The sequence below is a fragment of the Pogona vitticeps genome, chromosome 8, assembly GCF_051106095.1.
Source record: "Pogona vitticeps strain Pit_001003342236 chromosome 8, PviZW2.1, whole genome shotgun sequence".
Taxonomy (NCBI): domain Eukaryota; kingdom Metazoa; phylum Chordata; class Lepidosauria; order Squamata; family Agamidae; genus Pogona; species Pogona vitticeps.
The window spans coordinates 27,440,288-27,466,549 of NC_135790.1; the positions used below are offsets into that span (position 1 = coordinate 27,440,288).

The 26,262-nt window shown below is 48.3% G+C and overlaps 5 protein-coding genes across 11 annotated transcripts in view; 3 read left to right on the forward strand and 2 right to left on the reverse strand.

Moving 5' to 3' along the window:
- Window positions 1–485: 485 nt before the first annotated feature.
- Window positions 486–11,223, forward strand: DLAT (dihydrolipoamide S-acetyltransferase). The gene is made up of 14 exons (XM_072979302.2): window positions 486–862; window positions 1,824–1,925; window positions 2,903–3,027; window positions 3,418–3,577; window positions 4,179–4,305; window positions 4,700–4,881; window positions 5,445–5,589; window positions 5,688–5,755; window positions 6,417–6,521; window positions 6,733–6,840; window positions 7,486–7,601; window positions 7,851–8,013; window positions 8,163–8,299; window positions 9,409–11,223. Exons 1-14 carry the CDS (start codon window positions 584–586, stop codon window positions 9,536–9,538), a joined length of 1,947 nt encoding a protein of 648 aa, XP_072835403.2. The 5' UTR covers window positions 486–583; the 3' UTR covers window positions 9,539–11,223.
- A 682-nt stretch (window positions 11,224–11,905) lies between these two features.
- Window positions 11,906–15,968, reverse strand: PIH1D2 (PIH1 domain containing 2). Of its 3 annotated transcripts, none has more exons than XM_072979310.2 (6): window positions 15,849–15,968; window positions 14,913–15,213; window positions 14,268–14,391; window positions 13,271–13,513; window positions 12,567–12,826; window positions 11,906–12,424 (listed from the first exon to the last, which is right to left on the reverse strand). In XM_072979310.2, the coding sequence occupies exons 2-6, from the start codon at window positions 15,093–15,095 to the stop codon at window positions 12,290–12,292; spliced, it is 945 nt and encodes a 314-aa protein (XP_072835411.2). In that variant the 5' UTR covers window positions 15,096–15,213; window positions 15,849–15,968; the 3' UTR covers window positions 11,906–12,289. The 3 variants fall into 3 exon arrangements, with proteins under 3 accessions (XP_072835411.2, XP_078235715.1, XP_078235716.1); XM_078379589.1 differs by lacking the exon at window positions 15,849–15,968 and adding an exon at window positions 15,418–15,538; XM_078379590.1 differs by having other exon boundaries at window positions 12,286–12,424; window positions 12,556–12,826.
- A 260-nt stretch (window positions 15,969–16,228) lies between these two features.
- On the forward strand, window positions 16,229–22,777 carry NKAPD1 (NKAP domain containing 1). Of its 4 annotated transcripts, XM_072979314.2 has the most exons (8): window positions 16,229–16,365; window positions 16,505–16,618; window positions 18,164–18,274; window positions 18,606–18,698; window positions 18,805–18,899; window positions 19,257–19,406; window positions 20,133–20,186; window positions 20,622–22,777. In XM_072979314.2, the coding sequence occupies exons 4-8, from the start codon at window positions 18,630–18,632 to the stop codon at window positions 21,136–21,138; spliced, it is 885 nt and encodes a 294-aa protein (XP_072835415.2). In that variant the 5' UTR covers window positions 16,229–16,365; window positions 16,505–16,618; window positions 18,164–18,274; window positions 18,606–18,629; the 3' UTR covers window positions 21,139–22,777. The 4 variants fall into 4 exon arrangements, with proteins under 4 accessions (XP_072835415.2, XP_020648798.3, XP_020648811.3 ...); XM_020793139.3 differs by lacking the exon at window positions 18,164–18,274 and having other exon boundaries at window positions 16,505–16,598; XM_078379591.1 differs by lacking the exon at window positions 16,229–16,365 and having other exon boundaries at window positions 16,531–16,598.
- A 1,027-nt stretch (window positions 22,778–23,804) lies between these two features.
- TIMM8B (translocase of inner mitochondrial membrane 8 homolog B) lies at window positions 23,805–25,973 on the reverse strand. The gene is made up of 2 exons (XM_072979318.2): window positions 25,841–25,973; window positions 23,805–24,496 (listed from the first exon to the last, which is right to left on the reverse strand). Exons 1-2 carry the CDS (start codon window positions 25,928–25,930, stop codon window positions 24,326–24,328), a joined length of 261 nt encoding a protein of 86 aa, XP_072835419.1. The 5' UTR covers window positions 25,931–25,973; the 3' UTR covers window positions 23,805–24,325.
- The window catches only part of BCO2 (beta-carotene oxygenase 2), a 45,698-nt gene continuing 45,364 nt past the window's right edge, over window positions 25,929–26,262 (forward strand). The window contains exon 1 of one of the 2 annotated variants that reach the window (XM_072979304.2): window positions 25,929–26,175. In XM_072979304.2, coding sequence (XP_072835405.2) covers window positions 25,929–26,175 — 247 coding nt within the window. The remainder of the gene's footprint in view (window positions 26,176–26,262) is intronic. The other variant, XM_072979305.2, reaches the window with a different exon arrangement.

The following is a 26,262-nucleotide window of genomic DNA, read 5'->3' on the forward strand; positions in this document are numbered from 1 at the left end:
GAAAACTTCAGCCAGGCCCATATTTTAACGGATTCTAAGGTTTCTGGTTGGAATTTGTATCTGTTATAGAAGACCAGTCAATGTTTCGATGGACTCTGCCAGGTATTTTAATAATAATAATAATAATAATAATAAATAATTAATAATAATAATAATAATAATAATAATAATAATAATAATAATAATAATAATAATAATAATAATAATAATAATAATAATAATAATAATAATAAAGGAGGAGGAGGATTTAGGCAGCCTGGCTCCAGGCGTTCCCAACGCGGTACAAGGCGAGACCGTCCGCGCCTCGCCAGGACGCGCTGAGGAGCGACCGGGCGCGCGCAGGCGCAGTAGGCCGCCCCGTCTCCGGGAGGGTTCCCTTCAGGACACCACGGTGGCGGCGGCAAACCCCGCCCCCTCCTCCCACCGTGCTTGTCGGCGCCTTTTGCGACAGCGTCGCGCGCGCGTCGGCCACTGCCCGCTCTGGAAAGGAGGCGGAGGGAGGTCATTCGCTCCCGCGGCGCCGGAAGGAAGGGCGGGCGGGCGAGCGAGCGGTGGGGGCGGCCTCCTCCTCCTCATCATCATCATGTGGCGGGTGGCGGCGCGGCGGGTGCTGTTGCGGCGGGGCGCGGTCCCGCGGGCGGGGGCGAGCGCGGCGGGGGGGCAGGGGCTGTTGTTGCCGCCGCCGCCGCCTCTCCCCCGAGGGGGCCCCGCCTGGGTCGGGGGCGGCCTGGCCTCAGGCGTCGCCACGGCCTGCGCCTCCTCGTGGGGGCCCCCGTTGCTGCTGCTCCCCCCCTTGCGGCTGAGGGGCGCCCCGGAAGCCCCCGCCCGGCGCTATTGCAGCCACCACCCGCCCCACCAGAAGGTGAGCGGAGGGGGGAGGAGGGGAGGGGTGCCCGAGGGCCCGGCCTCCACTTGGGGAGCGCATGAAACCGGCCGAGGGATCCCCGCTCCCGCCCCTTTTCTTGCCTGCCCAGCCTGGCCTTCGGAGCTCATTGCCCCCCCGGGGGGGGGAACCGGATCCGGACCCTCCGTGCCAGGGTAGCCTCGGGCTGGCAAGCGCAACCAGGGCCTCCCCTCACCCCCGCCTCGCCCCCCCCTCGAGAGCCCCCCCTGGGTCTTCTGCTCCGGAGCTTGGGGGCCAAAGGGAGGGGAGGGGAGGGGAGGGCCTTTGCCGCCCCTCGGAGGGCTTGGGGGCCTGCCTGCCTGCCTGCCACCACAGAGGAGCCCCTGTCCAGACTCTTGGTGGTCACCTTGGCCCCCCACCCCAATCCTCTCCCTTCGGGTGCCTTGAAAAGGCTGTGCTTTCGAGCAGATCCTTTAACTATTCCGGCTTTATTCCCTCTTGACAGGAACCCTCTGAAGCCTGTGTTTTAAGTAAGCCTGCCAAAGGGCAGAGGGCAGGCTGCTCCTCCCTCCCCTCCCCTCCCCTCCCTCGTGGGGCAGCCCACTTTCTTTCCATTCTGGGAGGGGGGTCTTCCTTCCTTTTCTCTGCCGCCCTGCCGGCTTGGCTTTGCACGCTTTGGGGCTTCGCACCCCAAGCCAAGGGCTTCGAGGCGGCCCAAAGCACCCCCAAGAGCCCCTGTTCGGGTTTTCTTTGGTCACGTCCTGATGTCCCATTTATCGTCTCCCTTCTGTGTGGACAGAGTAATTATTTGGTGGGGAATTTTAAAAATTCTGGGTTTCTTAGCCAAGGCGGGCATCCGAGGCAGTTTTGCAGTGTAAACCGACACGGGTTGTGATATTGGTTGGTGTGAAAAATGGGGAGACCCAAAGCAGGGGTTTCGGCCCCCCCCTCACTCTACTGAGGTGGCCCTCTTTCGTAGGTGCCTTTGCCTGCGCTCTCCCCGACGATGCAGATGGGGACGATCGCCCGTTGGGAGAAGAAAGAAGGGGAGAAGATCCGTGAAGGGGATCTCATTGCAGAGGTATCTTGAAAGTAGTGCAGCCTGCTGTTCAACAGCATTTTGAGCCAACCAGGAACATAAGCGTGCTCTGAACATGGTCCCAAATCACATCTCCTGCACTTCGGTAGAAGGGTGCCCTTCATTTGTTCCTTTAATGTATTTGTTCTATTTCCTACTTTTCTTTCTCCTCTGACGTTTGGGATGGCTCACAGTAAGATTTTCTTAAAAAATTATAGTAAACACCCCATGGCTGAAATTCTGTTGCTTTGCTTAGGAGGTCACTGCTAGAGTAGACCCTCTGAATCAGGAGAACTTGTGGAGGAATTGACTCACCAAATCCCCACGGATTCAGAGGGTCTCTTCTGATTGTGATGTCCTCTGATGGGCAACAGGATTTTAGTCGCTTTAATAGGAAAATAATTAAATATGCATACAGTTTATCTTTTTAAGCTTGTTAGAATGCATGCATTATGGACTATAGGAATGGAGTGTGTCACTTACAGTGATAAATTGTGGTTGTGTATGTGATTGTATGGGCAATTGGGCTATAAGCGTTGTGTTATAACCTTGTTATTTGGTTTTTTTAAAGGATTGTCAGTAAAACAAAAAAATTTTAAAATGTATAATTACATTCTGCTTAATTTTAAACATGCATCAGTGAAAAAAGGTGTAGCACTTATAGCTGGTTACCTGATGTTGAGAAAGGATTTTTCCAGTGGCCCAAATGCCTATGAAAAAAGGGTGCCCGGCCTGTGAAAAAGGCTCATTATTATTACTATTAACGGTTCCTCAGCAAGTTGACAGAATTGACCTCCTGGCAATCTTCTGAACCAGAGGCAATCCTTCTTCCTCCCCTCATGCTTTCATCTGACTGACGGTGGTTGAAGACCCTTTTCCCCTCCTTGCTGCCATAACTTGTCTTCCTCAGTCATGTGAAATTGATGGGGTGTAGCTCAAGTGTATTGTAACAACGCTGTTGTGTGTGTCCATCTGTGAAGGTGGAAACGGACAAAGCGACGGTGGGGTTTGAGAGCCTCGAAGAATGTTACTTGGCCAAGATCCTGGTGCCAGAAGGAACACGGGATGTTCCTATAGGAGCCATAATATGCATCACTGTGGACAGGTGAGTAGGGCTGTGGGATGGCCTTGTGCGCTGCCCCCCCCCCCCCAGCCTTGTGAGAGAAGCTGTGAAACAAAATGTCCTGGAAGCATTTTCTGCAGTCCCCTGAGCTGTAGGGAGACGGCTCTTACTTGGCCTGAAAGAACCGCTCTGTACATGAGCAGAGGAACAGTGACCTTACCCTCTCCCATTGCGCTAAAGCGGTTACGGGGGTGGCCCCTCGTGTCGTTTCTCCTTTTTCAAGGCTCCTTATCGTGTCCTCCTCACTTGTAGTAACAGCCCCCGTCAGAGGGGTGGTCGCTACTCTTCTGCGTTCCTGTTTACAGACGTGAGCAGGTGGGGGGGGGTCTAGATCTCTGTATTGGCTCACAGCGCCTTCCTGACTTCTCCTAGGCCTGAGCTTGTGGATGCCTTTAAGGATTACACGTTGGATGTCGCAGCAAGTCCCCCGCCAGCCTCAGGGCCTCCTCCGCCGCCGTCGCCACCACCTCCGGCACCCGCCGCTCCGCCCTCCGCTCAGGCCCCAGGTAGCTCCTACCCTCCCCATATGCAGGTATGGTAGGCCCTAATATTTTCTTGCCTTTGCTCTCGTTCTCTTTTAGTATTTGTGCCCTTCAGAGCGCCCTCTTTTTTTAAAAAAAATCTTTGCCTTTACATTTCATTTTTGGGGTGCAGGCTAAACAAGCCGTGAGCCCCACGTTGTTCTGGCAGCAGGAATACAAGGGTCTGACTGGCTTTGAAGGGCTCTGGAAACGAGCAGAAAAAATGTGTTTTCTTGACTCAGCAGCAAGGGTGGTTGAGGGCAATTTGGGACTCCTGTTGACTGATTTTTCCCTCCTGCCAAGAGAACACACTCCGGTCTTTACCTCTACTGAAAAAAGACTGAAACGGTCTCTGGGATACCATTCATGTTGGGAAGATCTTCTGCCTGTTCTCTCACAGAGAGGATGGAGGAGGAGAAGGAATTGTGGCCATAATGCAGTTTGCCTGTAAAGTTCTTCTTTAAATTCAAGCTTTTTGTAGGGAAAACAGGTCGAGGCTGTAGCGGAACCGCCGGCCTTTCCTCCTGGGTTGGCCTTGTCGTTTTTGGTTCAGGGAAGAGGTCCCTGTGGAGAAGGAATAACAAGGGCTGGTGGGTTGCTTCCCTTCCCTAGATTGCCCTCCCTGCCCTCTCGCCGACGATGACCATGGGCACCGTTCAGAGATGGGAAAAGAAGGTCGGTGAAAAGCTGAGCGAGGGAGACTTGCTGGCAGAAATTGAGACTGACAAAGCTACGATAGGTGAGCCATTTCTCAACCCTGGCTGAGAAAAAAGGCCCAGGAATTTTTGCATTCCGTGAAGCGAATGCGAGGTGGGCACGATCCACATTCTTCTTTCACTGAGTCTTGGGTGACGCTTGCGGGAGCAGAGACCTTGCAGAACGCCCTCTTGTCTCCCGGCAAAGTTAAGTGGCGGATCTTCCTGCAAAACTTGCTCCCGGCATGACCCCTTGCTACGCGAGGCTCTCTTCCCTTCCTAGCATTTCCAAAACTTTCAGATTCAGTCATTGTAGCCATAGTTGACGTAGTGAGCGTTCGTGTGTCTTCAGAATGAAATTTTGGTGTCTGCAGGATGGGTCCCTGTAGTTCTTTTGCCACCAAATGGTTTCTCTCTTTTCCTCCCTTTCCTCTTAAGGGTTTGAAGTGCAAGAAGAAGGTTATTTGGCCAAAATCCTGGTGCCGGAAGGCACGAGAGACGTGCCTTTAGGAACACCGCTTTGCATTATTGTGGAGAAAGAGTCGGACATTCCAGCATTTGCAGACTACCGAGATGCCGGAGTGGCAGAGATCAAGCCTCCGCCAGCCCCACTGAGTCCTGTACGTGGAACTCCCGGAGGGGGTGCCCCCCACAGTCAGGGTGGGTGGAAGCGTTGGGAGCCTTCTCTTGAGCAACATCAGCACAGGTCAACCTGGCTTGTTTAGGCTGCAGAAGAGGCCTTTTCCGTTGGAAATGGCCTCCTTCAGCCAGTCCTCATCCAAGAGGAGGTAAAGTCGTCTCTCCCTGTCCCTTCTGAGTAACCGGAGAGGCCAGTTTAGAGGGGAGAAGACTGATCCTGTCGCCACCTCAGTCCTTTTCTTAGGAAACTTCTAAAAAACTTGCCCGGGCTGCTCTGCTTGCTTTCTGGGGGTGTTCTGGGCTCTGTGCCAGACCATCATCCTTCTCCCTCCCATTGAGATCTTTCATTCCTGGGCCCAGGAGGTCCTGACACGATTCCACGGTGCTGTGGCATCTGTTGGGCTGGAGGGGTGTTCCTCGTGCAGGGCTTGTCCATCTGGGAAGCAGAGTCAGGCGCAGGTGAGGGCAGGACCACTGGGGAGTTTTCAGATGCACCCACGAGCCAGTGTCTAGCGAACCACTCTGGTGTCTCTTTTCCTTCAAGATGCAAGTGGCAGCCGCTCCTTCTCCGCCCCAGCCTGCAGCCGCTCCTTCGGCCCAGCCTCCTCCACATAAAGGAAGGGTAGTGGCCAGCCCCTTAGCAAAGAAGCTGGCAGCAGAGAAAGGCATTGATCTTTCGCAGGTGAAAGGTGAGTGAGCCTCTCCAGGCAGCATTCCATCACCCCACCCCTGATGCCCTGGGCTGGCTGGTCCACGAAGCCTGCTTCCTTTTGTATGTCTCGTTCAGGGACCGGACCGGACGGACGGATCACAAAGAAAGACATTGACTCGTTCGTGCCCTCAAAGGTTGCCCCGGTGAGTCGGCTAATGGCCCAGCAGGATCTCTGACTTTGGTGCTCCGGCTTTACTCTTGCGTATGTGGGATTGGATGAGTGAACGTGTTTTAAAATGCCCTGCCACCCTTTGTCAGTAATCCAGCTGGTCAAGGGGGAGGCAGGAGTCCGTATTAGCGCTTCCAGTTTTAAAGTCTAGAGTCCACTTCATCTCCTGTGCCAAACTAGCACCGTGTTGGTGATGCTTCACTGGGAAAGTGGCACAAATATAGAGGTTCATCTGATTTTCTGACTGTAGCAAGGCTTTGACATATTCACAGCCACTCTCCCTGTGCCTTTTTAGGCTGCCCTTTTGTTTTCTCTTTCTCCTGGTGCCCAGTTCTTAATAGTTTGCTTCCCTCTGTAGCTCCTCTCGCTTTTTCACATCATCTGATGAAATCCTTGCCTTCAGGCACATGAATGGTTTGTAAGTCGGAAAAGGTGTAGATATTGGAAAGAGTGCTTTATCAATGAAAGAAACAAGACATTAAGAAGGCTTCTCAATCTTAGAAGGGTTTATTATTATTATTATTTTAAAATATGGCAATAGCAGCACTTAAAGCACCTCTGCCCTCCACCTTGCCCTGCTCTACTTGGCGTGCCCTCGTATAATCCGTGTGACTAAAGCCATTTTCTGCCCACAGGCCCGAGTGGCAGAACCAGCTCCAGGGGCTGCGCCAGCAGTGGCCGCTGCGCCAACACCTCCAACCGGAGTCTTCACCGATATTCCAATCAGCAATATTCGCAAGGTAAACCGTTGCCCTGGCCTCTTTAAAGAACCCCTGAGAACTCTTGAAGGTTGGTTGACCACCCGGTGGGTGCAGAGGGCAGGAGACGCTCCTGAAACAGATGGTGCATTTTTGAAACGTGGCTGCATCGTGTCCCTTCCACTTCAGTCGGACACTCTCTGGGCAGCGCCTACCGAGTCGTGACACCTTGTTCTACTCTTCTTGGCCGCAGGTGATTGCCCAGCGTTTGATGCAGTCTAAGCAAACGATACCTCACTACTATCTGTCAGTAGATGTAGACATGGGACAAATACTGGTGCTAAGAAAAGAACTGAACCAGGTAAGGTGCGGTGTGAATTTTGCAGCAGCACCGGATGGTCAGGAGGAAAACATGACGGTCAGCTGGTTGTCGGAGGGGGTGGCCCATGGGCTTCTTTATCGTGCCCTTTTCAGTTTCCCTTTAAACTGGAAGCCTAAATCTCTTAAATACTGCAGTTCTCCACCGTGGATATTCCAGCTGTGTGGAAACTTGACTCTGTCCATCAAATTCGCTACAGCCTGGTATTCCCAACCAGAATTAGTGAATTGTAATTTGAAATGGGAAGCTATATAGGAAAGATAGTGAGAATTAATTCTATGCCGAGTGATGGGTATCATTCACCTCGGGGATCTAACGCACTGGGAAGAAATGAAAAGGACTTAAAATATTTCTGGCCCACATCTCTCAGGGCAGGGCACAGTCGGAGGAGCCGCTTTAAAAACAACCAGGAACAATTTAAATGAGACAAAGGGTTTGGAGGCGCCCGAGATTCTTGGAACGAAGCCTTCTTACTCTGTTGGCCTGGAAATCTCCTTCCGGCAGGTTGGCTTTATTACTGTTCAGTTTGGACTCTCTAGAAAGAAGCAGGGAGACCGATTGATTGCATGACCTGAGCAGCGTGACGGCCTTTCGCCGTCTGACCTGTTCTTGATCTTGCCTTTGCAGGAGATGCCACAGAACACAAAGCTTTCTGTCAACGACTTCATTATCAAGGCTTCGGCTCTGGCTTGTCTGAAGGTGCCTGAAGCAAATTCCTCTTGGTTAGACTCAGTAATTAGGCAGTAAGTATAGAGTTTTAAGATGGCCAGTCAATTTGTAATGAATGCCCACATCAGTGGCAAAAACTGAGTTAGAGTAGCAGAGGGCACTAGAGGTTACTGTCTTTTAGCTTTTGTTTGTTTGTTTGTTTGCAGCCTAGAGGGGGATGTTAGGATGGACAAGACTAGAGTGCTTTTCCTTCTTAAGTTTAAAGAGGGACGTTCTTTCAGATCATGCTTGGTTTTCATTTCCAACTTCCTTCTGTCTTCCAGAAACCACGTAGTTGATGTAAGTGTTGCCGTCAGTACCCCAGCTGGGCTTATAACCCCGATTGTATTTAATGCGCACATAAAGGGATTGGCTTCTATCAATCAAGATGTGGTGACGTTAGCAACCAAAGCCCGGGAAGGCAAGCTACAGCCTCATGAATTTCAGGTGAGGAACATGGGGACAAAAGCAATCTCAGGTGTACTCTAGATTGGCAGAGAGATTTTCTGGTGGTAATGATTGGCTGAGGAAGAGAGCTTTAGAGAGACCCTTTTCTTCTCCTCTTCACTCATCTGTTAATGTATGTTTCTTCACAGGGAGGAACTTTTACAGTCTCAAATTTAGGAATGTATGGCATCAAGAATTTCTCTGCGATAATCAATCCACCGCAGGCTTGTATTTTGGCAGTTGGTTCTTCAGAGAAAAGACTCGTCCCAGCGGATAATGAAAAGGGGTAGGTTGTGTTTTTTTTTCTTTTTTCCAACGTACCTTCTTTAAGAGATGTCTCAAGAAACGAGCTGGTGTGTTATTGAAAAAGGAATCGTACATTTTTTGAAGGAGGAGGAAACGCTGAAGATACTAAATCGTAGAACTAGTTCGTTAACTCACAATTTATCTTAACACTTAAGAACTTTCCTTCTCCTTCAAAACTTTCAGAAAATTGTTTTCAGGTGTTGATGCTAGAATGTAGGACCAACTAAGGAAAAGGTAGACAGAGCTCATGGTTGCAGAATTTGCAGGCAGGGATTGTGGCGGTCTGGTTTCTGTGAAGCGGCTTTGAGCGCACATTCCCCCAACCAAAGTCAGCTGGAGAGGGTGCTGCTGTTGCAAAGCGTCCTGCTTTCTGAACTAAAGCTCAGAAATGTTGCTGCACCGTGGAAGCACCATCTCTCCACTGGTTCCAGGTTACTGGTTCTTCCTGGGTTTTCTTGGTTTCAGCGAACTAACTTAGAGCGAACAAGATCCTTTTTCTTGCTCCCAGTGCGCTGACACTAAGAACCACTGGGAATTGGAAACACTCACAGATCTACTGCAAATGACCAGCGAAGCGTGGTGTATTGTAGTCTGCTTTTCTGCTCACCCCTGAACTAACACAGGTTGAAAACCAGATAGTAAATAGTTTTAAAAACAGAAATAGTAGCAACCTTTTCATTGATTAGCCGAAATCTGACGTGTCTCTGAGCGAGCACAGGTGGGACTGGAGCCCTAGCTGATTTTTATATATATATGTTTTCCTTGATGTATAAGAAGCTGCAGCAAAATGGGAGCGAAACCTCCCTATTCAAGGAACTTGACAATGGTGGGATTGATAGAAGTGGAATAAAACTGGCTGAGAGAACGAGGGGCCCTCGGTGGGGTTCAACCCGGTGCACGTTAAGAGGAGAATTTTGATTTTTGGGGGGGGGGGGGAAATCCCAAAATATGGTTAGCTTAATATTTCTGCGAAGGCTTTTCAATCATTGCCGTTGTTCTACTTCTTGTTTGTCTTCTCTGACACATTTTATTTCTACCAACTGGTCTGTAGAGAGTTAAACGTTTGGATTATTTCCCCCCCCCCCCAAGGTTCGACGTGGCTAACGTGATGTCCGTGACGCTCAGCTGCGACCACCGTGTTGTGGATGGGGCGGTTGGAGCCCAGTGGCTCTCCGAGTTCAAGAAGTTCCTGGAGAAACCAGCCACCATGTTGCTGTAATCTCTTGAAGCCAATAGGACTTTCTTGGGTCGTATCACTTCCCTCTAAAAAAAAAAGCTATTTATACATCTAGGGTTTAGACTTTTAAAGAAATGTCCCTTTCTTTATTTTTTAAAAAAATACCTATATCTAAAGAGAGAGCTATATATATACAGTTGCTGATAATTTTTATGACCACTTATACCGGTTTAAGTGGTTTGCAAGGGGTGCCCTGGAGCCAAATATAACTGTGCTGTATTTTATACAGTGAATGAATTTGCAAACGTTTCCCTCCCCCCCCCTCTAAAATAGCCCAAAGTGTTCAAAATCATGTGGAGGAACTCCTACTTATTCTGACTGCAGAAGCAGTTCAGGTCCACCAAGCCATCTGAAGACTCTTGGAACAAGGGAGCCAAGATGGTAAAGGCAAAGAAAATAAGTATCTAAGCCAGCACAGAAAGTGGACCTGGTTGCATGTTCTGATCTCTTCCTTCCCTGTTAGTTTAGCCGCCTGGGAGGAGGAGGAGTTGAATAGAACAAGCTTAGCTGGGAGCTTCACATCCCAGTTTATCCTCTGGATTCAGCTCTTACTCTGACATTGTAGGAGTTATTTTGGCTTTATAGCCACAGGACCTTTTTCTAGAGCACTTTATTGAAGAAGTGGTCAGTCAGTCAGACCACTCAAACCACGTTACAAAATTGGTGCCTAAAACACTTCTGGCCGTATGCTCCCCTCTAGTAAATGTCCTGTGATTTCATTGACTCAGATGTGAGCCTGGCATTTATTATTATTTTTCATTTTGAGAGCCTGCTTCCCCTCCAGGCTAGTGAACGGAGCTTCATCCTGAGCCGGTCTCCTTGTTCAGAGTGTGGTTTGAGTTCATTGCAAGCTAAACAACATGCTTTCATCATCCGATGACCAGCGTTAGGTTCCATGTGTGATAAAAAACTGATCCAGGAGGTCTGGAATTAGATGCAATCCAGCAGGGACTCATCATGAAATGGATGAGAGTTCCAAGTATCAAAGAAGGTTTCCTTGTGGACTGTGTGACGACTGGCCCAAATAGAAAAGGAGCGAGACGCTCTGAGGTCCCACTGAAATGACTGGAGCATAGAAGTTCTTCAGGCATAACTACCAGCCTCTGGATCAGGGTCAGTGTTTTATAAACGTATTGTTTCCTTCCTCATCCCATCCTTTGGGGGCAGGAAGTTCCTGGGACATGTAAATAGTGTAAAAACATTAAAAAAAACTTTGAAATGGGTTCTGTTTGAAATTGTAACCAGGCACATTTAGGATAGTGTCCATAGACAGAAGAATACACTAGTGGAAAACACCTCCATGTTTGCTTTCCAAAGGATCTGTTAATTTAAAAAGGAAGATTATGTGATTACTGACTGACACTAAGCTGGACAGATAAGCAGACCATTACATCAATGTGCCCCCAACTCTTCTGTACCATAGGCATTGCATTAAGTATGTATTGTCTCTTGTAAAATTGTGCTCCCAGATCCGCTGACATAATCTTCAGGAGGATTATGGGATGGAGATAAAATATTTTTCCGAGACCTAAGTGATGTGTTCTTGATTTGGTTGCGGTTCTGCTTCCATTTTACTAATCGGGTAAAGAGCAAGTTGCACTTACTCCTCACTCAGTTCCAAGCTGGCCTGTTCAGCCAGCCGTGTTCCATTAAATGTTTGAAGTGCATCCGACTGCTTCTCCTTATTGTCCCTCCCGCCAAACGCCTATTTGGTGAGGTCACTTTCGCCTGGTTCGGTCAGCCAAACGTGTCTCTGTCAGGCCATGAGGTGGTGTGCGCTTTGGAAGGTCTGTGCCATCAACCCGCATAGCGGCTGTGTGCACTTCTCAGCTATTTTTAGAATCCAAGTTGTTTAAATTATGTGTCTGCCTGCTGTTTCTTTTTTTAAATAATCTGCAATCTGAGTGTACTTTTTGCAGTTAAGTGCTGGTCTATTGGATGTTTTGTCAGCAGGGGATGAGCAATTTAATGTTTCTTGTTTCTCCTCAGTTCTTGATTCCAGCTACTTATTTGTGGCGGCAGCTAAGAAACACCATATGGGCAGCCTTTTAGGTAGATGGGGTGGGTAGGTGGTATATTTAGAATACCAGAGGACATCCTGAACTGAAAGCCAGCCTGTTTTTTGGACAACTTAGGTTATGAAAAGCAACCTCTTGATTCAAGTGATGAGCAACTGATATTTAGATCCATTCTGCTAGTTTACCTGCCCCCACATACCTATCATTGTTGGAGAACATGTACTTATATCCATGTTTTCAAGATGAAAACGTACGGTGAACTCTTAAATTGCTGTGGGGGGATATGATTCAAATCCTGAAATACTGTAATTCAGTAATAGAGCTTGGTTACTTTGTTTCAGTAAATGAGGGGACAACCAAGTTTATTACTGCTTTAAGAGACACATTTGCAGAGTCTCTGAAGTTTGGCTACTATAGTATAAATCACATATAGAGAAAAAAACACATGTAAAGTAAATGTTGGAACACTTTCACGTAGTGTCGAGTTTCGCTTCTGTACTTGGGTTTTATCTCCAAGTCAGCATGTTCACTGAGCCTGGGCATGTGTCCAAAGGGCAGCCGGGATTCCTTCCAGAAGGCAGAGCCAACACAGTTAATATTAACGCATGCAACGTCACAATGTCTTTCAAAGTGTGAAGGACGTGAAGGGTATGTACCCTGACACACAATGTAGCATATTCACGTCTGTCACGCTTACTGCCCTCGCGGCTTCTGCTCACACCACGGGCATTGTGATGAGCAGGACCCCTTTCCTCTTGTGAAATGTTGCCGTTGCCGCCTCTTCATTCACAACCTCAGGAAGATCCAGCTGCAGCCTGCATTTGCCTGGGCATTCAAGCAACAGGTCATCCTAAAACAGAACATGAGAGTCTTTGTGTAAAGGAGGGAGAGGCAGTACCCACCACCAACCTTAGCTGTGCCCAATGAAAGAGGGAATGCCTGAAGAAGAAAAGCCAGCAAAGGTTTAGAGGGCCAACTCACAGTTAACTTGCCTTAGAAATGCTCAGGCTACATTCTGAAATGCGCCGCAACTCTGGCAATTTGACCTTCAGCTCTATCTTCAGGGGTTTCCCATTGGCATCCTTCCTGGTGGCGATTTCATAAGCCGGTGTGCACAATTCCTCAGGGCTCTCTGTGCAGGAAACCTCTTCAATAAGGCACCTTCCAGCTGGCTGTGCGTCCTTCCTCCGCACAGGAAGGTCACCGCTGTCTTCCTTGGCGACCATGTTTCCCAGGTGGCAGAGGGTCACTTCTTTCCATGGCCATGTTTGCACAGGAAATTTAGTAAAAGATTTAGATCGCTATAACTCCTGTAGCTACAGAAGTCCCACTGTCTCAGAACGTTAGTGTGAAAAGGAAACCATGGCTGGTACAGGAGAAGCACATCCACAGGGAAACAAGGGAGAAATCTAAACTGATAATTGAGACTTAGTTGTGGCTAAAGAGAACCCGAAGCAAGAAAAGGACCTTTTCGCTAATGCACATGCCTCAGTTTGGAAAAAGCACTCCATTGAAAAGCCATGTGTTTTACAAAGGACCTGGCTTGTGGTATATAGGATGTTTTTAATCTGTTAAAATTGTGTCAGTGTAGCCATCGATTAAATGTCTTGGCTCTAGAACTAATCATAAAGAAGTAAAAACACAAACAGTCTATTCTGGCCTCTCTTTTCAAAGGTGGTCAAGGAAGTTTAGTTACCTTGCTTTGTGTTCTTAGACAAAGCCAAGGGTGGCTGTTCTTTTCTCAAGCTCTGCCTCATCCTTTCAAGACTTCCTTTCAGTTTAAAGTTTTCGCGGCTGTATGAGGGGGACAGAGTGATGTCATAATGTTCCTCGATATACCTGAGCACCAGATGTATCAACTGGTCTTTGTCTGCCACGTCCTCATTTCTCCTCTCAAGGACAGATGGGTTAAATGCAATATCAATGATGCTGTAAAGTTCTGCAAAAACAATCAAGAGTAATTATCTACTAAATACATCCTGTTGAAGAAGACAGTAGAACATAGCCAAATATGAGGCTTAGAAACAGGCTTTTTAAAATGTAGTCCTCATCTAGACAGATGGAACATTTTGGTAGCTCCAATCATTTTTCCAGCAGAACTGATGCAAGTTACATTTTCAGTGACCCTCCATGTATAGTCAAAACGCCATGTATAGTTAAAAAAACAGGTGAAAGAGGTAGTGCAAAATCTCCTATTGCACTTTGTCACTGGGGTACTTTTTTGCACCCAATGTAACGTATTTGAAAAAGAAATGTCTCATGTCTTAAAAACAAACAAACAAACAAAAAACAACAAGCCATGATATCAGTAAGTTGGTGTCAGTTGGCAGAACTCTAGGATTCTCAGAAATATCCACTAATTCTAACCTGTTTGCTAACCTTCAGTACATCAGAATTCCCATGGAGAAACCATTCCAGGGTTCACTCAGTACAATTTTTTAAAAAAAGATTAGCTGAAGTGAGCTGGTATCATTAAGTGCTGGTTAAACATCACTGTTCTCAAAATGATGACGTGCATTTAAATTTACCCTTCTGGATGGAAGGCATGTTACATGGTTCTTCTGTCACCTTAGGAGCCATTTTCATCCCTTGGCCTCTTTTTGAGAAGAGTTAAATTCACTAACGTGACCCAGGAATGATCCTTCTCCTGTACTACAAAGGAAGCAGGGCTTTCTAGGATAAACAAAGCTCACCTGACGGATGCGACACCTCCTGTATTTTGCCAGCACTTAACGATACTGGCTCAGATGGTGAGCAAGGTGCGGGGACCCTATTCCACCCGCAGATGTTCACGAAGAGTATTTTTTCAGTAGGTGCCTGTAGAAACCATCCAAGAGAATTTAATTATTAAGGACGGATAATTGACTAAAGTTACAAAGCAAAAGTGAAAATAACAGTCTCGTATTGACAGCAATGTATATTCCAGGAAAAACAAGAGTCAGTAGCTAGAAGTCACTTGGCAATGTGTATACCCTGTTTCCCTGAAAATAAGACCTAACCTGAAAAGAAGCCCTAGTATGTTTCTTCAGGATGCTCGTAATACAAGCCGTACCTCAAAAATAAGCCCCAGTTAAGTGAAACCCCATCCTCCACCCTTGTGCAGGAACTAGAAGAACATGACATTGACTGTATTTGAATGAACGTAGATTGTACGAGAAAAAAAGCATCCCCTGAAAATAAGCCCTAATGTGTTTTTTGGAGCAAAAAATAATATAAGATCCTGTCTTATTTTCAGGAAAACACTGTCTCTCTCTCTCTGTGTGTGTGTGTGTGACACTCATATCTTCTGTCCTTTTAAATAGAAGTTAGCAAAACAGACAGTGCTTTGCACAACGTACCAAAATGTGGGTCCTGAGGCAGAGATATGGCTCTGGCGGAGCGTAATACTCTTTTGCCTCTTTCATTTGCTGCCGCATAAACTGGCGGTAACTCTCTGGGCTGTTTTCCGCCATGTCGTCCAGCATTGTCCAGAGTTGGCTTGCTTTGGCCAACATGTCCTCCGAGTTGCGAATGGACTCCATGATGGACTCTGAAGCAGCACGAAGCCGACACCGCTGAGCGAGGCTGGAAGGCTGAAGGGGTCCGGAGTCAAGGTGCTCCGAAGGGACACGGCAGCGCCTCCCGATGCTCTATAACATGCTACGGAGAGAAGGGATGAGGGAAAAACAGGGAAAAGGAAAAGGAGGAGGAGGATAGTCTCTTCCTTTGAGAGCATCCACCACCCCTGGAAACCCCCCACAACATCAACCCAAGGAAGCAGGGGCACATCACGCCACAGATCTTCATCAGCCTCGCTGTCTTTTCTCTTGAGGCTGCCGGGGCTGTTCTGTGCCTTCAACGCACCGCCGATTTAGGGCCACCTTATGAATGAGCCATCGCCGCAATCTCCCGTCTTCAACCAGCCTGCTCAGCAGTCGCGGCCTAGAGGTTGTGGTTTCCTGGAGGGAGTCAGCCCATCTCACATTGGGGTCTTCCCTCTTTCCTGCTGCTTTCGATCTTGCCCGGCGTCCTTGCCTTTTCCAGGGAGATTTCGCCTTCTCAGGACGTGGGTGAAGGCCGAGGGCCTCACTGGGGTCCCTTCCGCTTCCACAGACCATCCAGGCTCGGTTGGTTCGAGGACCTCCTTCTGGCTGGCTTTCCTGACCTTCTGCAGGCAGGCAGGCCAGCCAGAAACCGAAGGCCGCCCTTCTCGGGGCACCTCCTGGGAATTCAAACAGAACCACGGCTGGGGAGAGAAGCGGGAGGCGGGGGGGGGGAGAGAGAGGGGGACTCACCCCAGAAAGGAAAAGCCCCCCCCCCGCCTCGCTCGCGTTGGCAAGGCCGCCCTTCCCGGGGGGGGGGCCCGCTCACTCCCAGGGCGGCCAGGAGGCTGAAGGGATTCGACAGGCAGCGCCTGCCCCCTGGATCGATCGATCGATTAATCGATCGATTTACATGTATAAATCATTCAATTTTGATTTCCCAATCCGAGGCGGCTCCGTAGCCGGGACGTGTAACGAGCGCCAGCAGGCGTTAAAAAAAACGCGTTACAAATCCAAGCGGAGAAGCCTTCCCTTTCCGAGAGCAGCGTTCCACGCCGTCGCCATAGCAACCGCCGGAAGCGCCGCCGCCGGAAGCCGGAAGCGCCTCCTCCGCCCGCTTGTCCTTCCGCCGGCTCCGCTCGGGCCGCGCTTCCCGGGTTCCGCGTCGGCGGTTCCGTCCTTGGGGGCCTCCCCACTCCCCCCGAGGAGGAGGAGGAAGAGGAAGGAAGGGAGCAAGGCTGGGCCGTCGTTCCTGGGGTCCTGACGCGGGGTGTGTGTGTGTGGGGGGGAAGGAAGCACGTGTGAATCCGTGCCGGGCTGCGACGCGTGTCAAGAGCGAGACCGCCTGGCGGCTGGTGTGAAAAGGAGCTGCCTCTGTAACATACGGGCTTGTATTGTTTTGTTTTAAGACCTTTCCGTCCCTCCTTCCTCCCCCGAAAGGACCCGAGACGGCTTCCATCATCATCATCATCATCAGCCTTAGCCTTTCAAACGCTCACCTCCGTAAGTTGACAAAGAGGAGGGTAAGGAGAAAAGAAAAAGAGAATTAAACGCGTGTTCTATTCCCGAGGTCAACAAAAGGAAGGCGAAAGACGAGAGAGCGGAGCCCCCCCCCCCGGACAGCCCCTCTCCGACCACCAGGCAGTACACGCCGCCACCCACGCACGTGGGAGAGAGCGCCCACACACGCGTGTCAGGCCTCTTCCCTGGTGGGGAGGGTGTTGGGGCCCCTTCGCGGGTCTCTTTTTCTTCCCCCTCCCCTGGAAGGGTTTCTTTGGGTCTCCCTCTTTGGGAGAGAACGAGGTGGGAAGGTTTGAGGTTTTTGTTTTTTGGGGGGGTCACTAAAAAAAGTCACATTAAAATTGAGCCTTTGAGTTTGTATCGTCCAGCCTGTTATTTTATTTCCCTACCTAGGATCATCCTTTTCAAAACTTCGTTTTTTTCCTTCTTCTTTGCATTTGGTGAGAAACTTTGCATTCTTCCTGATTTTGGAAATCCAGGTTCTAAAAACTGTATCCATGCTTTTGACAGCTTCCGCTCTGGGCGGTTGTTAGTTATTCATTTTTTTTGTTTATGTCGTCAATTTGTATCCTAGGTACTACTCTGGGCGGTTAGAAAAATATATAGAACAAATTTAATTTATACAAATAAAAGCACTAGGAACAATTGTAAATAACAATACGATACAGATGGCACAAAACAACATATGGGAACCAAAGTGGACGGAAGGAAAAAAAGGATCAGGTTTCCTTGGTTTTTAGTCTGTTGTAGCTTTAAACCTTTTTCGTAATTTTTAAGGGTATACTTGTAACTCTGTTTGTATGTACTGTAATAGGGTTTTATAAGTATTTTGTCAGCCACCCAGAGGGCTTCAGGTACTAGGGGATGTAAACATATAATAAATAAGCCAGGCTAGGAAAAGTTGTCGGGAGCATGCCTAACGAGTGGTTTTAGTTGCCCATTCTCATTTATTTGTTTATTAAATATATTTGTGTATCTTTTAGTTGCCGAAACTTCTTCAAAAGGAGAGATGGGTTCTGAGAAATAGCTTACCAGCTGCCTCATCACTGTTTGCACCTTGCTCTCAAGTGTGTGCTTGTAAATGTATAGTAATCCTTCCCTTGTTCCCAAAATTGAAAATCAACATGCTTTTCTAGAAAAGTAGGGCGCTCTCTGACTTTGGTTAGAGGTAACTGGCTCCCCATTTCTCTCCTATGTAAACTCAAGAAGAAGAAAAAGATGATGATTCAAAAACACCAGGCACAGTCAGTCGCATTTATAAAAACATTGACTGGTATTATATAACAGATAGGAGTTTTAACCAAAAACCCAAGTATCTGTTAAATATTGGTGCAGTATGTGTGCTGTTCCTAATAGTGCCTTTTTTTGTAGCTCTGATGGTGTGATTTCGGAGATTTGCAACTGCTTATAGTACTGTGTACTTCTTGATATTGTTCCCAAAGCCCCAAAGATGACAGGGACCACCGAAGTGTGTTTCATCCGCAAGGGAGATGTTTTGATTGCCAGGTCTATGTATTTTGTTAGTTTTTCCAATTCTTTATTTTCAGCTCTGGCATCCCCTGGAACTGCAATGTCAATGATCCAGACATTTCTCCGTTCTATTAGTACTATGTCTGGTGTGTTATGTTCAAGGTGGTTGCTGCTGCTGTTGTAATAAGGCAAGTTCTTGATGGAGTGAGAATTTATCTTTGTAAAAGCAGTGATTCCTAAACTTGTGTCCTGAGATATTGTTGGACTACAAGTCTCAGAATCCCTGATCAGGGACAGTCCTGGCTGGGAATCCGCAGAGTTGTTGTACAACATTTGGGGAGCCTCTGGTCCGGAAATCAGTAATGTGAAGATTTCACAGAGGAGAAATATATTTCTGTTGGTCATTTATATTGTCATTTAAAAAAAAAATTCTGAGTCCAAAGCAGTAGTTTTACGTGCTGTTTCTGAGAGAAGAGTTTTTTGTTGTAGTGAATGTTATGTGCCGTTTGCCACTTACAGGGTGTTGATGACTGACAGGAAAGGATGTCTCGTGTCCCTCTGGGGAAGGTCCTTCTGCGAAATGTCATCCGTCACACTGATGCACACAACAAGGTAGGGAGTAGCACCGGGACAAGGGGCTGGGATCTGATGTGGACTTTCTTTCAGAGATGTTGTTTTGAAGGGTGTCTCCTTCAATGTCTGTCTTTATGTGCCTCAGATTCAAGAAGAGACAGAAATGTGGAAGATACGAGAGATGGAAAAGCAGAGCCAAGATGTGCCGTGGGGCAAGAAAAAGTTTCCTAACAGTTCTTGGTGAGATTCCCGGAAATTAGGAGTTGGCAACAGTTGTCATTAAGAGGGTCAAAAATCATGTTTCCTGAAGCTTATGTCATGGGACATTTGGGGGGGGGGAGGGGGGGAGGGGCACCTTCCCCCTGCCATGTAGCTGTATTTCAGAGAAAGCTTTCCTGGTCGACCAGCGGCCTTTGTTCCTCCTGGCAAACCTATTCCCAGCTGCGTGTTTTTAAGGCAGCAAGGCCAGGGTAAAAAGGGGATTCATCCTTGTGCCCCTCTGCTAAGGCGCACGCTTGGTGTGGAAGTGGGCCCTGCCCTCGGCCACCTCCAGAAAGCCTTTCCTTTAGAAACAGATGGCTTTTGTTGTCTCTACAGCAGCCGGATGCGCAGCGATGGGTTTGACGAGGAGGCCGCCTGGAAGGGAAGGGACTTGGCTTCTGTGTCTGTGGAGACGGAAGACGACCTTCGGCACGTCCGATACTGGAACAAGAAGCTTTACGAATACGAATCTAACATGCCCGACAGGTCTTAAAAGTGTCCTTGTTTATGTGTTTGTTAATTTAGTTGCAGACCATCCTAAGCAAACACGATGCTTTATTTCGGGGTGGGGTGGGGACAGAGGGACGAAGATTGAGATGGCCGAAAGAGGAGGTTACCATCTACATTTTGAGTTGGGGATGGTGGGACAGGATAGGAAGGGAGGAACACAAGCAATTATCCATCCATAAGAATACAGGAAAGTATAATTTGACTGAGTCTGGCCATTGGTACCGTTTGGTCTGTCTTCATTGGCTGCCAGCAGCTCACCAGAGTTTCATGCAGGAGTCTTCCAAGCTGTTCTCGGTGATTGAATGTGGGGTTTTCTGCGTACAAAACGTCACATGAGTTTATAGCTCTCCAGATCAGGGCATGGAAAGTTGATTCAGATCAATGCAATCCATTAGTTTATCTGGCCAGCAGTTCTCCAGAGTTCTAGACAAGAGTCTGCTCCAGTTTAAGCTGGGCATGTTGGGAACAGAACTCACAGCTTTCTACAGTTCTTTTGCTACAACTCTTTTCTGGGGCTGTGGATCAGTTTGAATGGACTGAAGTTGGAAACATATGTAATATTTTGTAGATCACATTACCAGTTAATCTGTTTCATCCCTGGAGCAATATAACAAAGGTTGCATCATTATTTTGCTGATTATAGTTGGCCGTATGCTTCTTTGTTTATAACCATTTCAGAGAGGGCTTTTTTTTCAATTGCAGATGGGGCCATAGTGGCTACAGAGAGTTGTATCCAGAAGAATTTGATACAGACAGGTAACACAAATAGGCTTATTTAATAAAAATATGACTAGCAGTGTTAATCTGTGCATCAACAGGGTTGGGAATATTCTCCACTCTTCCTCCTTGGCTGCAGCCAAAATCATTTGTAAAAAAAATTCAAGCTGTTTTTGAATCTAGGCAGAGTTCTGCCATTATATTTGGATTCAGATAAATTGTGGTTAGTTTAAACTGTACTTTGTTTGAACAAGCCTGGATCAAATTGTGGTTTATCATCTTGGCTTGTTTACTGACCAGAATTCCAAGAGTTTTTATGCAACAAGGAACTCTGGCTAGCTTACAAATGGAAGCAGATGTTTCTAGCCAGCAGCATCTGGAGAACTATATGCTTCTCTGTGCTATTTTTATTTGGAACATAGTTGTTTTTCTTGAATAATATTCCCAAAGCTTTCATCACCTTGTGTTTTCCAGTGACCGAGAGAGAGATGAACAACACTCTGTGAATGGAAAAAGAAAATCTCAGCCCGATAAGTCATCCTCTCTTGAGTTGCGCAAAAGGAAAAAAGCCAAAAAGTCTCACAAGAAAAAGCAGAAAAAGAAATCGCACAAGAAGCGGAAGAAGAAGAAACGGGAACAGCCGAGCGCCACAGCAGAATCTTCTCAGGCAGAGTCAGAGTCGTCAGAAGTGAACACAGGCAAAAAGACGCGGAAGCGCCATCGAAAAGCCGTAAAGGCCTCGGCCAGGGCACCGGCCTCTTCCTCGCGAGAAGAGAGTGACTCTAGCCAGGCCGACAGCTGCGCCTCCAGCAGCTCTGGCGGCAGTGAACTGGAGGAGAAGCCAGAGAAGCAGCCTAAGAAAAAAAGGAGGAAACGCCGCTCTCCTGCATCAGAACGAGGCGGCGAAAAGGTGCCGGAGAAGCGCAGCAAGCGGAAGAACTGGAAAGTAGCAGCCGACGAGAACTCAGAGGACAGTTCTGACGAGGACTAGCAAAAAGGAGGGCACTTTGGTTTGTGTTTGTCCAGGCATTTCATTTTCCGAGGGGACCAAGCATTGCCTTTGAATGCTTTCCCTTGGAACAAATAGAGGAGTCCACGCTGACTGTGCATCATTTTGGAACCGGGACTCGCAGATCTTTCTGACTTCCAAGGGAGGCCTTTCTGTTTCCCCCTGGTTGGAACCCGCGCAGGAACAGAGAACCTTCCAGGCAGGGCTTCTGTTTCCCCAATCCAGATTTCTGGCCAGATAGGACCACAGGGACCCTTGGTTTAAAAAATTCTACTCATGGTGCAAAGGGAACTCAAACCACAATTTGGTCCCTTTTGCTTTTTTTAAAAAACCAATTTTTTTAAGAGCCAGTGGAAAGCAAAAACCACTAACTGCAATAAACCACAAAGCCCAGAGCTTGGGAGCTCCTCGCTCGAGGTTCTACCAATTGATGCTTGTCTTCTGCCTTTCTCCCTTCAGCAGTTAAGCACCTGCATGTAGGCCAGGCACAACCAAAGGTGTAGATCAAGCAGGGAAGCTCAGCCACCTTTAGTTCGACAGACCTGGTGCTGTGTGTGAATCTTTGAATGAACATCACCATGAGCCGTCTCTGCTCACCAGTTTCTGGACAGATAGAGGTTTTATCTGAGGAGGCATCTAATGCTGCCTATTATATATATTTTTTTCTATAGAAATGAGGGGCATCTTTGTTACAAACTGATGTTTGCCCTTGTTGTATTAGTAAATTGTGGCTGCAAGAATTTCCACCACCCAGAGAATTGGAGGCAGCTGAGTGAAAAAGCAGAGAAATGTTTATACAATTCAAAGAGATCCGGGATGCCTTCCCCTGAATTATGGAATTCAACCCATCTGTGGGGTAGCCGGGAGTGGCTGGAAGTGTTTACTTTGGACTACAGATCCCCGAGTCCATGCTGTGATCTGAAAACTCAATGTTGCTATGTCCTGGTGACCTGTCAAGGAAAGGACTCACTGGAGCACATGCTTCACAGGAGTCTATTTCTGCCCTATTTCTTCTTTAACTCCCCAAGACTGGTGGATGACCGTTTCCAAGGTGGGTCGAGGCCCCTCCAGGATTGGGTTCTTTGCATCCTCACTAAGTCACAGTTCCCAGAATGCCTCAGGGGAAGCCATAATAAGCAAACATGGATAGCAACCGCTAGGTTTGTAGCATAAATAGTTATATTCCTCCTTCAGAAAGGAGGCTGGCATTATACTCAAGGCACTAACTCAGGATAACGGACTGGTTCAAGATATCCCTCCTCCCAGGGATGGGACCCAGAGAGGCCCCATAGCTCAGTAGTTTTCTGCAGGACCTGGGCATCTATCAGTCATTTCTATGTCCCGTTTCTTTTCTGGCTTGTCTCCCTTTGCATATACAATTGTTACATGTTGGAATAGCCATATTCCAAAACAGAGAAGGCCATGTTTTCTATTCTATGTTGATGTACCAGCAGATAAACCTTATTTTTAAAAATAATTGTGTATTGCTACAAAAAGCAAAGCAACTGAAGCAGTTTCTACAAAACCGGGACTATTTTTTTATATGTGCAGAACGTTGGCATGAATACGTTCAGAGAATCTTTAAGAATAAATCGCTAACATGAGCCCTCAAAAGTAGAAAGTGGTTCTAGAAAAATATCTGGCTTTTTACACCCATTTTAACACCATGGATTGAGAAATGGAGAAGAGAGGCCTATACAGGGTTATATTGCAACAGATCAGCTATTGCTTAAAGGTAATACAGACTTCAGTCTTTGGACCATGTTAGGTATTCTTACCCTAACACGAGTTTTGCATTCCTGCTGGTGTTTTCTACCACAGCTAGAGAAAACACATGCCTGAAAAAAGTTGTGTATTGTCATTGGTCCTACAGTGGTGCCTCGCTTAACGATTTTAATTGGTTCCAAAAAAAACATTGCTATATGAAAACATTGTTAAGCGAAACACTGTTTTCCATAGAGATGCATTGAAAACCGGATAATCCGTTCCAAATGGAACGGATTACCATCCTTAAGCGAAAATCCCCATAGGAAAAAATGTTAAGCGAAACCCATTGAAATGCATTGAAGCCTATTTCAATGGGGGAAAAAATTCACAAAAAATTCAAAAAGACTCAGAACAAAGCCAAATTAAGTTAACGAAGGTTTTATTAGGTGCACTAATGATTCCAAGCATTTTAAACATTTTTAAACATTTTAGAATATTTTAAAAATAGCAAAAACGGGGCTGTAAAAAAAAAAGTTAAGCGAAACAAGGGGACCTAAAACTGTCATCGTTAAGTGAAGCATGGTCCCGAAATCGTTAAGCGAAAATCGCCCATAGGGAAAATCGTTAAGTGAAGCACAAGATCACTCCAAAAAAGCCATCGTTAAGTGAATTTTTCGTTGTACGAAGCAATCGTTAAGTGAGGCACCACTGTATTTGTCCTAACTGTTTTCTCTGTTGCCTCCACAGAATTAGGCTTGAATGCAAACATATTCACAGAACAAACATGTATTACAAAACAGCCATTAATGGAGTAGTCAAGCAAACCCCTGAAAAGGCCTACATAGGAATATGTATTAGTAATTTCAGTAGAAATTTACTCCCTGATAAGCCAAGTTAAACTGGTAAAGAATTCCAAGCTGAGGAATATGAATGGACTTGCATTTGAACTGTAATCACATTTTTTACTGATAACAGTGGATTTTAACATTGCTTCTGCAGTGAACCACTTTTTTTAAACCATGCAGGTGTAAAGATGCAGAGGAAGGAGCATTACACAGGCAGTGAACAAGAGCTGTCCCTGGGCTGGTGAATAAAGTACAAAAAAATTATTTCAGCATTGAGTTGCAAGCACTTCAATTATTTCCTAACAAGGAAGTACTTTAGATTTTGAATTTTCACGAACAAGCTATCTTATGCTGATTATCCTGCCACTGGAAAAGAAAAAAAGAAAAATAACCAGATTTTCTGACAGGCAGTCCACTTGTTTAGGATACTCTTCCCAGTTGATTAGTCTGCCTGTAAATCAAGAGCTTTGACCCGGTTCAGTGCCACTCAGGAGAGGTGATAGATCCACGAAAGGGGCCGGCCGGCCATTTCTGCACTGAGGTAGAATTTGTGAGCAGGTCAGGGTCTTGAGAGACCGCTCCGCTATATCCGTGGACCCGAGCGGACCTCTGATGGACTATCCGTGTCCTCCTTTCTGCAGAATCTGTGCAAAGCGATTGGTGACGGACAGTGTCGTGTCTACGAAGCGGTTGACGCAATTGGCTAGGCAGGTTTCGGTCCTGGAGTCCAGCTTGGAGCCTGGTTTCTCCACACACTTCTCCCAGCAGACTTCCATGAAGTTATGAACCTAAAAATACGGAGGGGTGGGGTGTCATTTAGAAGAATGGACACAAGCATTTGCTGGTCATCCTCAATGGAGAAAACTTCTGCAAGAGCATACAAAGGATACTTGCATCCACGAGAAAAGGCAGCTCATAGCCACAGGCAGGCTTTCGCTTGGCTACTCAAATCATTATTGGATCCCTGGTAGGACAATACACAGCGGGGTGTGTGGGTCTGATGTCTGTGCACATGGGGTGATGATACCCGTGTCTTTCAGCATGAGCCATAAGAGGTGCTTCTTTGCTCTCAGTAGGTATAAATATTACAGCAATAAATGCTCTCATGCATTTTACAAGATTCACCTGCTCAGATATCTCAGTTTTTAATGGGTGATATGCACGGATCTGTCTGTCCACACAGGGGCAACTCTACGGGAGAGGCATATGAGGACCGAGCAGGGCCTATTTTCTCTGCTATGACCTAGGCGGGACCCAAGGAGGAGGGGGTTCAACTCCAAGGGTCTCCAGGGGAAGGGGCCCCTGGGCGGGTCTGGCTGGAGGAGGTGGGCCCGGAGCAGCCTGCCACTGGTGCCCTGGAAACCCCTTCCAGGCTCCTGTCCCTGCGCTGGGGGGCCTGGTTCGGATTTCTCTGTTGGGGGGGAAGGTAGATACGGGAGGGCTGGGTGAGCAGATGCAAGAGCTCCCGGGAAGGGGAAAGGGAAGCTTGGCAGGAGGGCCCTTGGGTGGGGTGTGGGGGGAAGCCATGGTGCCTTAGAGAAGCCCTTCTCCAGGCCTTGGGGAGGGGGGGAGGCTGACCCACTGGAACGGGGGCCACAGACGGGAAGCAATTCCAAACCACATTCCCCCCCCCCGGAAAGGTCTCTTGGGCAATCCGGATTCCTCCTGGGTGCCTTTCCTAGGGTGCCCGTGGCCTTGTTTCCCCTCCCCCCCCCCCACACACACCCCATAAAGGTGGAGAATGGCCGCCTTCGAGGGTGGGGGGGCGAGCCCTCAAGAAGAGCAGAGACAGAGGAGAGCGGGGAGTATGGGTACAGAAGCCCTCGGGGGTTGGGGGGCAGGGGGGAGAGTTTGGACCTGGGGGAATCGGGGTTCGAATGCCCCCCACCCCTTCCAGCCTTGAAGGTCACCGTGGCCGGCTTTAGCCCAGAGCCCCGGGCGGGGGGGGGGCTTTGAGGAGCCGCCCACCCCCACCCCGGGGCATTTGGGGCCCGAGAAGCGCGGCCTCCCGGGGGCGGGGCTCGTTCCCCGCGGGTTGGCCTCCCTCGCAGGGTCGTCGTGAAGACCCAGGAGGGGGGGGAAAGGCCCACCTCCCCGGGGCCAGGAGGGGAAGCGTCGGCCGGGGACCGTACCTGGGCGGCGAGGCGGGCCCGCTGCTCCTCGGCCGCCACCAGGCGCTGCAGCTCCGCCACGTCCACCTCGCCCCCTTCCGGGTCCGCCATGGCCCCCCTCCTGCCACGACCCCGTCCCTCAGGCCGGCCAGTCAGGCGGAGCAGAACGGAGCACGCGCGGCCGAGAACCGGAAGCGCCGTCTCGTCGCCCGGAAGTGGGCGGGGCGAGGCAGGAGGAGGAGGAGAAGGAGGGAGAAGAAGGGAGGAGGCGGGGAAAGGAAGCTCCGACAAGATGGCGGCGGCGGCGGCGGGGCTGTTGCGGGCGGGCCTGTGGGGGACCCGCGGCCGGGGCCCCGGTGAGTGTCAGCGGGACTGGAGCCTGGGTTTGGGAGGGGACCGTGGGTGGCCAAAGGACTCCTCTCCCCCCTCCAAGAGGCGGTGTC

Excerpts from the sequence above, each read along its gene's own strand:
- DLAT (XM_072979302.2), top strand. The coding sequence starts at position 584 with ATGTGGCGGGTGGCGGCGCGGCGGGTGCTGTTGCGGCGGGGCGCGGTC. Across the intron at positions 4,306-4,699 it reads GACTGACAAAGCTACGATAG|GGTTTGAAGTGCAAGAAGAA; the intron begins GTGAGCCATTTC and ends TTTCCTCTTAAG. Across the intron at positions 4,882-5,444 it reads CGCCAGCCCCACTGAGTCCT|ATGCAAGTGGCAGCCGCTCC; the intron begins GTACGTGGAACT and ends TTTTCCTTCAAG.
- PIH1D2 (XM_072979310.2), bottom strand. The coding sequence starts at position 15,095 with ATGGAGTCCATTCGCAACTCGGAGGACATGTTGGCCAAAGCAAGCCAA. Across the intron at positions 14,392-14,912 it reads GCCTCAGGACCCACATTTTG|GCACCTACTGAAAAAATACT; the intron begins GTACGTTGTGCA and ends TGGTTTCTACAG. Across the intron at positions 12,425-12,566 it reads GTAGCCTGAGCATTTCTAAG|GATGACCTGTTGCTTGAATG; the intron begins GCAAGTTAACTG and ends GTTCTGTTTTAG.
- NKAPD1 (XM_072979314.2), top strand. The coding sequence starts at position 18,630 with ATGTCTCGTGTCCCTCTGGGGAAGGTCCTTCTGCGAAATGTCATCCGT. Across the intron at positions 18,699-18,804 it reads ACACTGATGCACACAACAAG|ATTCAAGAAGAGACAGAAAT; the intron begins GTAGGGAGTAGC and ends TATGTGCCTCAG. Across the intron at positions 20,187-20,621 it reads GAAGAATTTGATACAGACAG|TGACCGAGAGAGAGATGAAC; the intron begins GTAACACAAATA and ends TGTGTTTTCCAG.
- TIMM8B (XM_072979318.2), bottom strand. The coding sequence starts at position 25,930 with ATGGCGGACCCGGAAGGGGGCGAGGTGGACGTGGCGGAGCTGCAGCGC. Across the intron at positions 24,497-25,840 it reads GGGCCCGCCTCGCCGCCCAG|GTTCATAACTTCATGGAAGT; the intron begins GTACGGTCCCCG and ends CCGTATTTTTAG.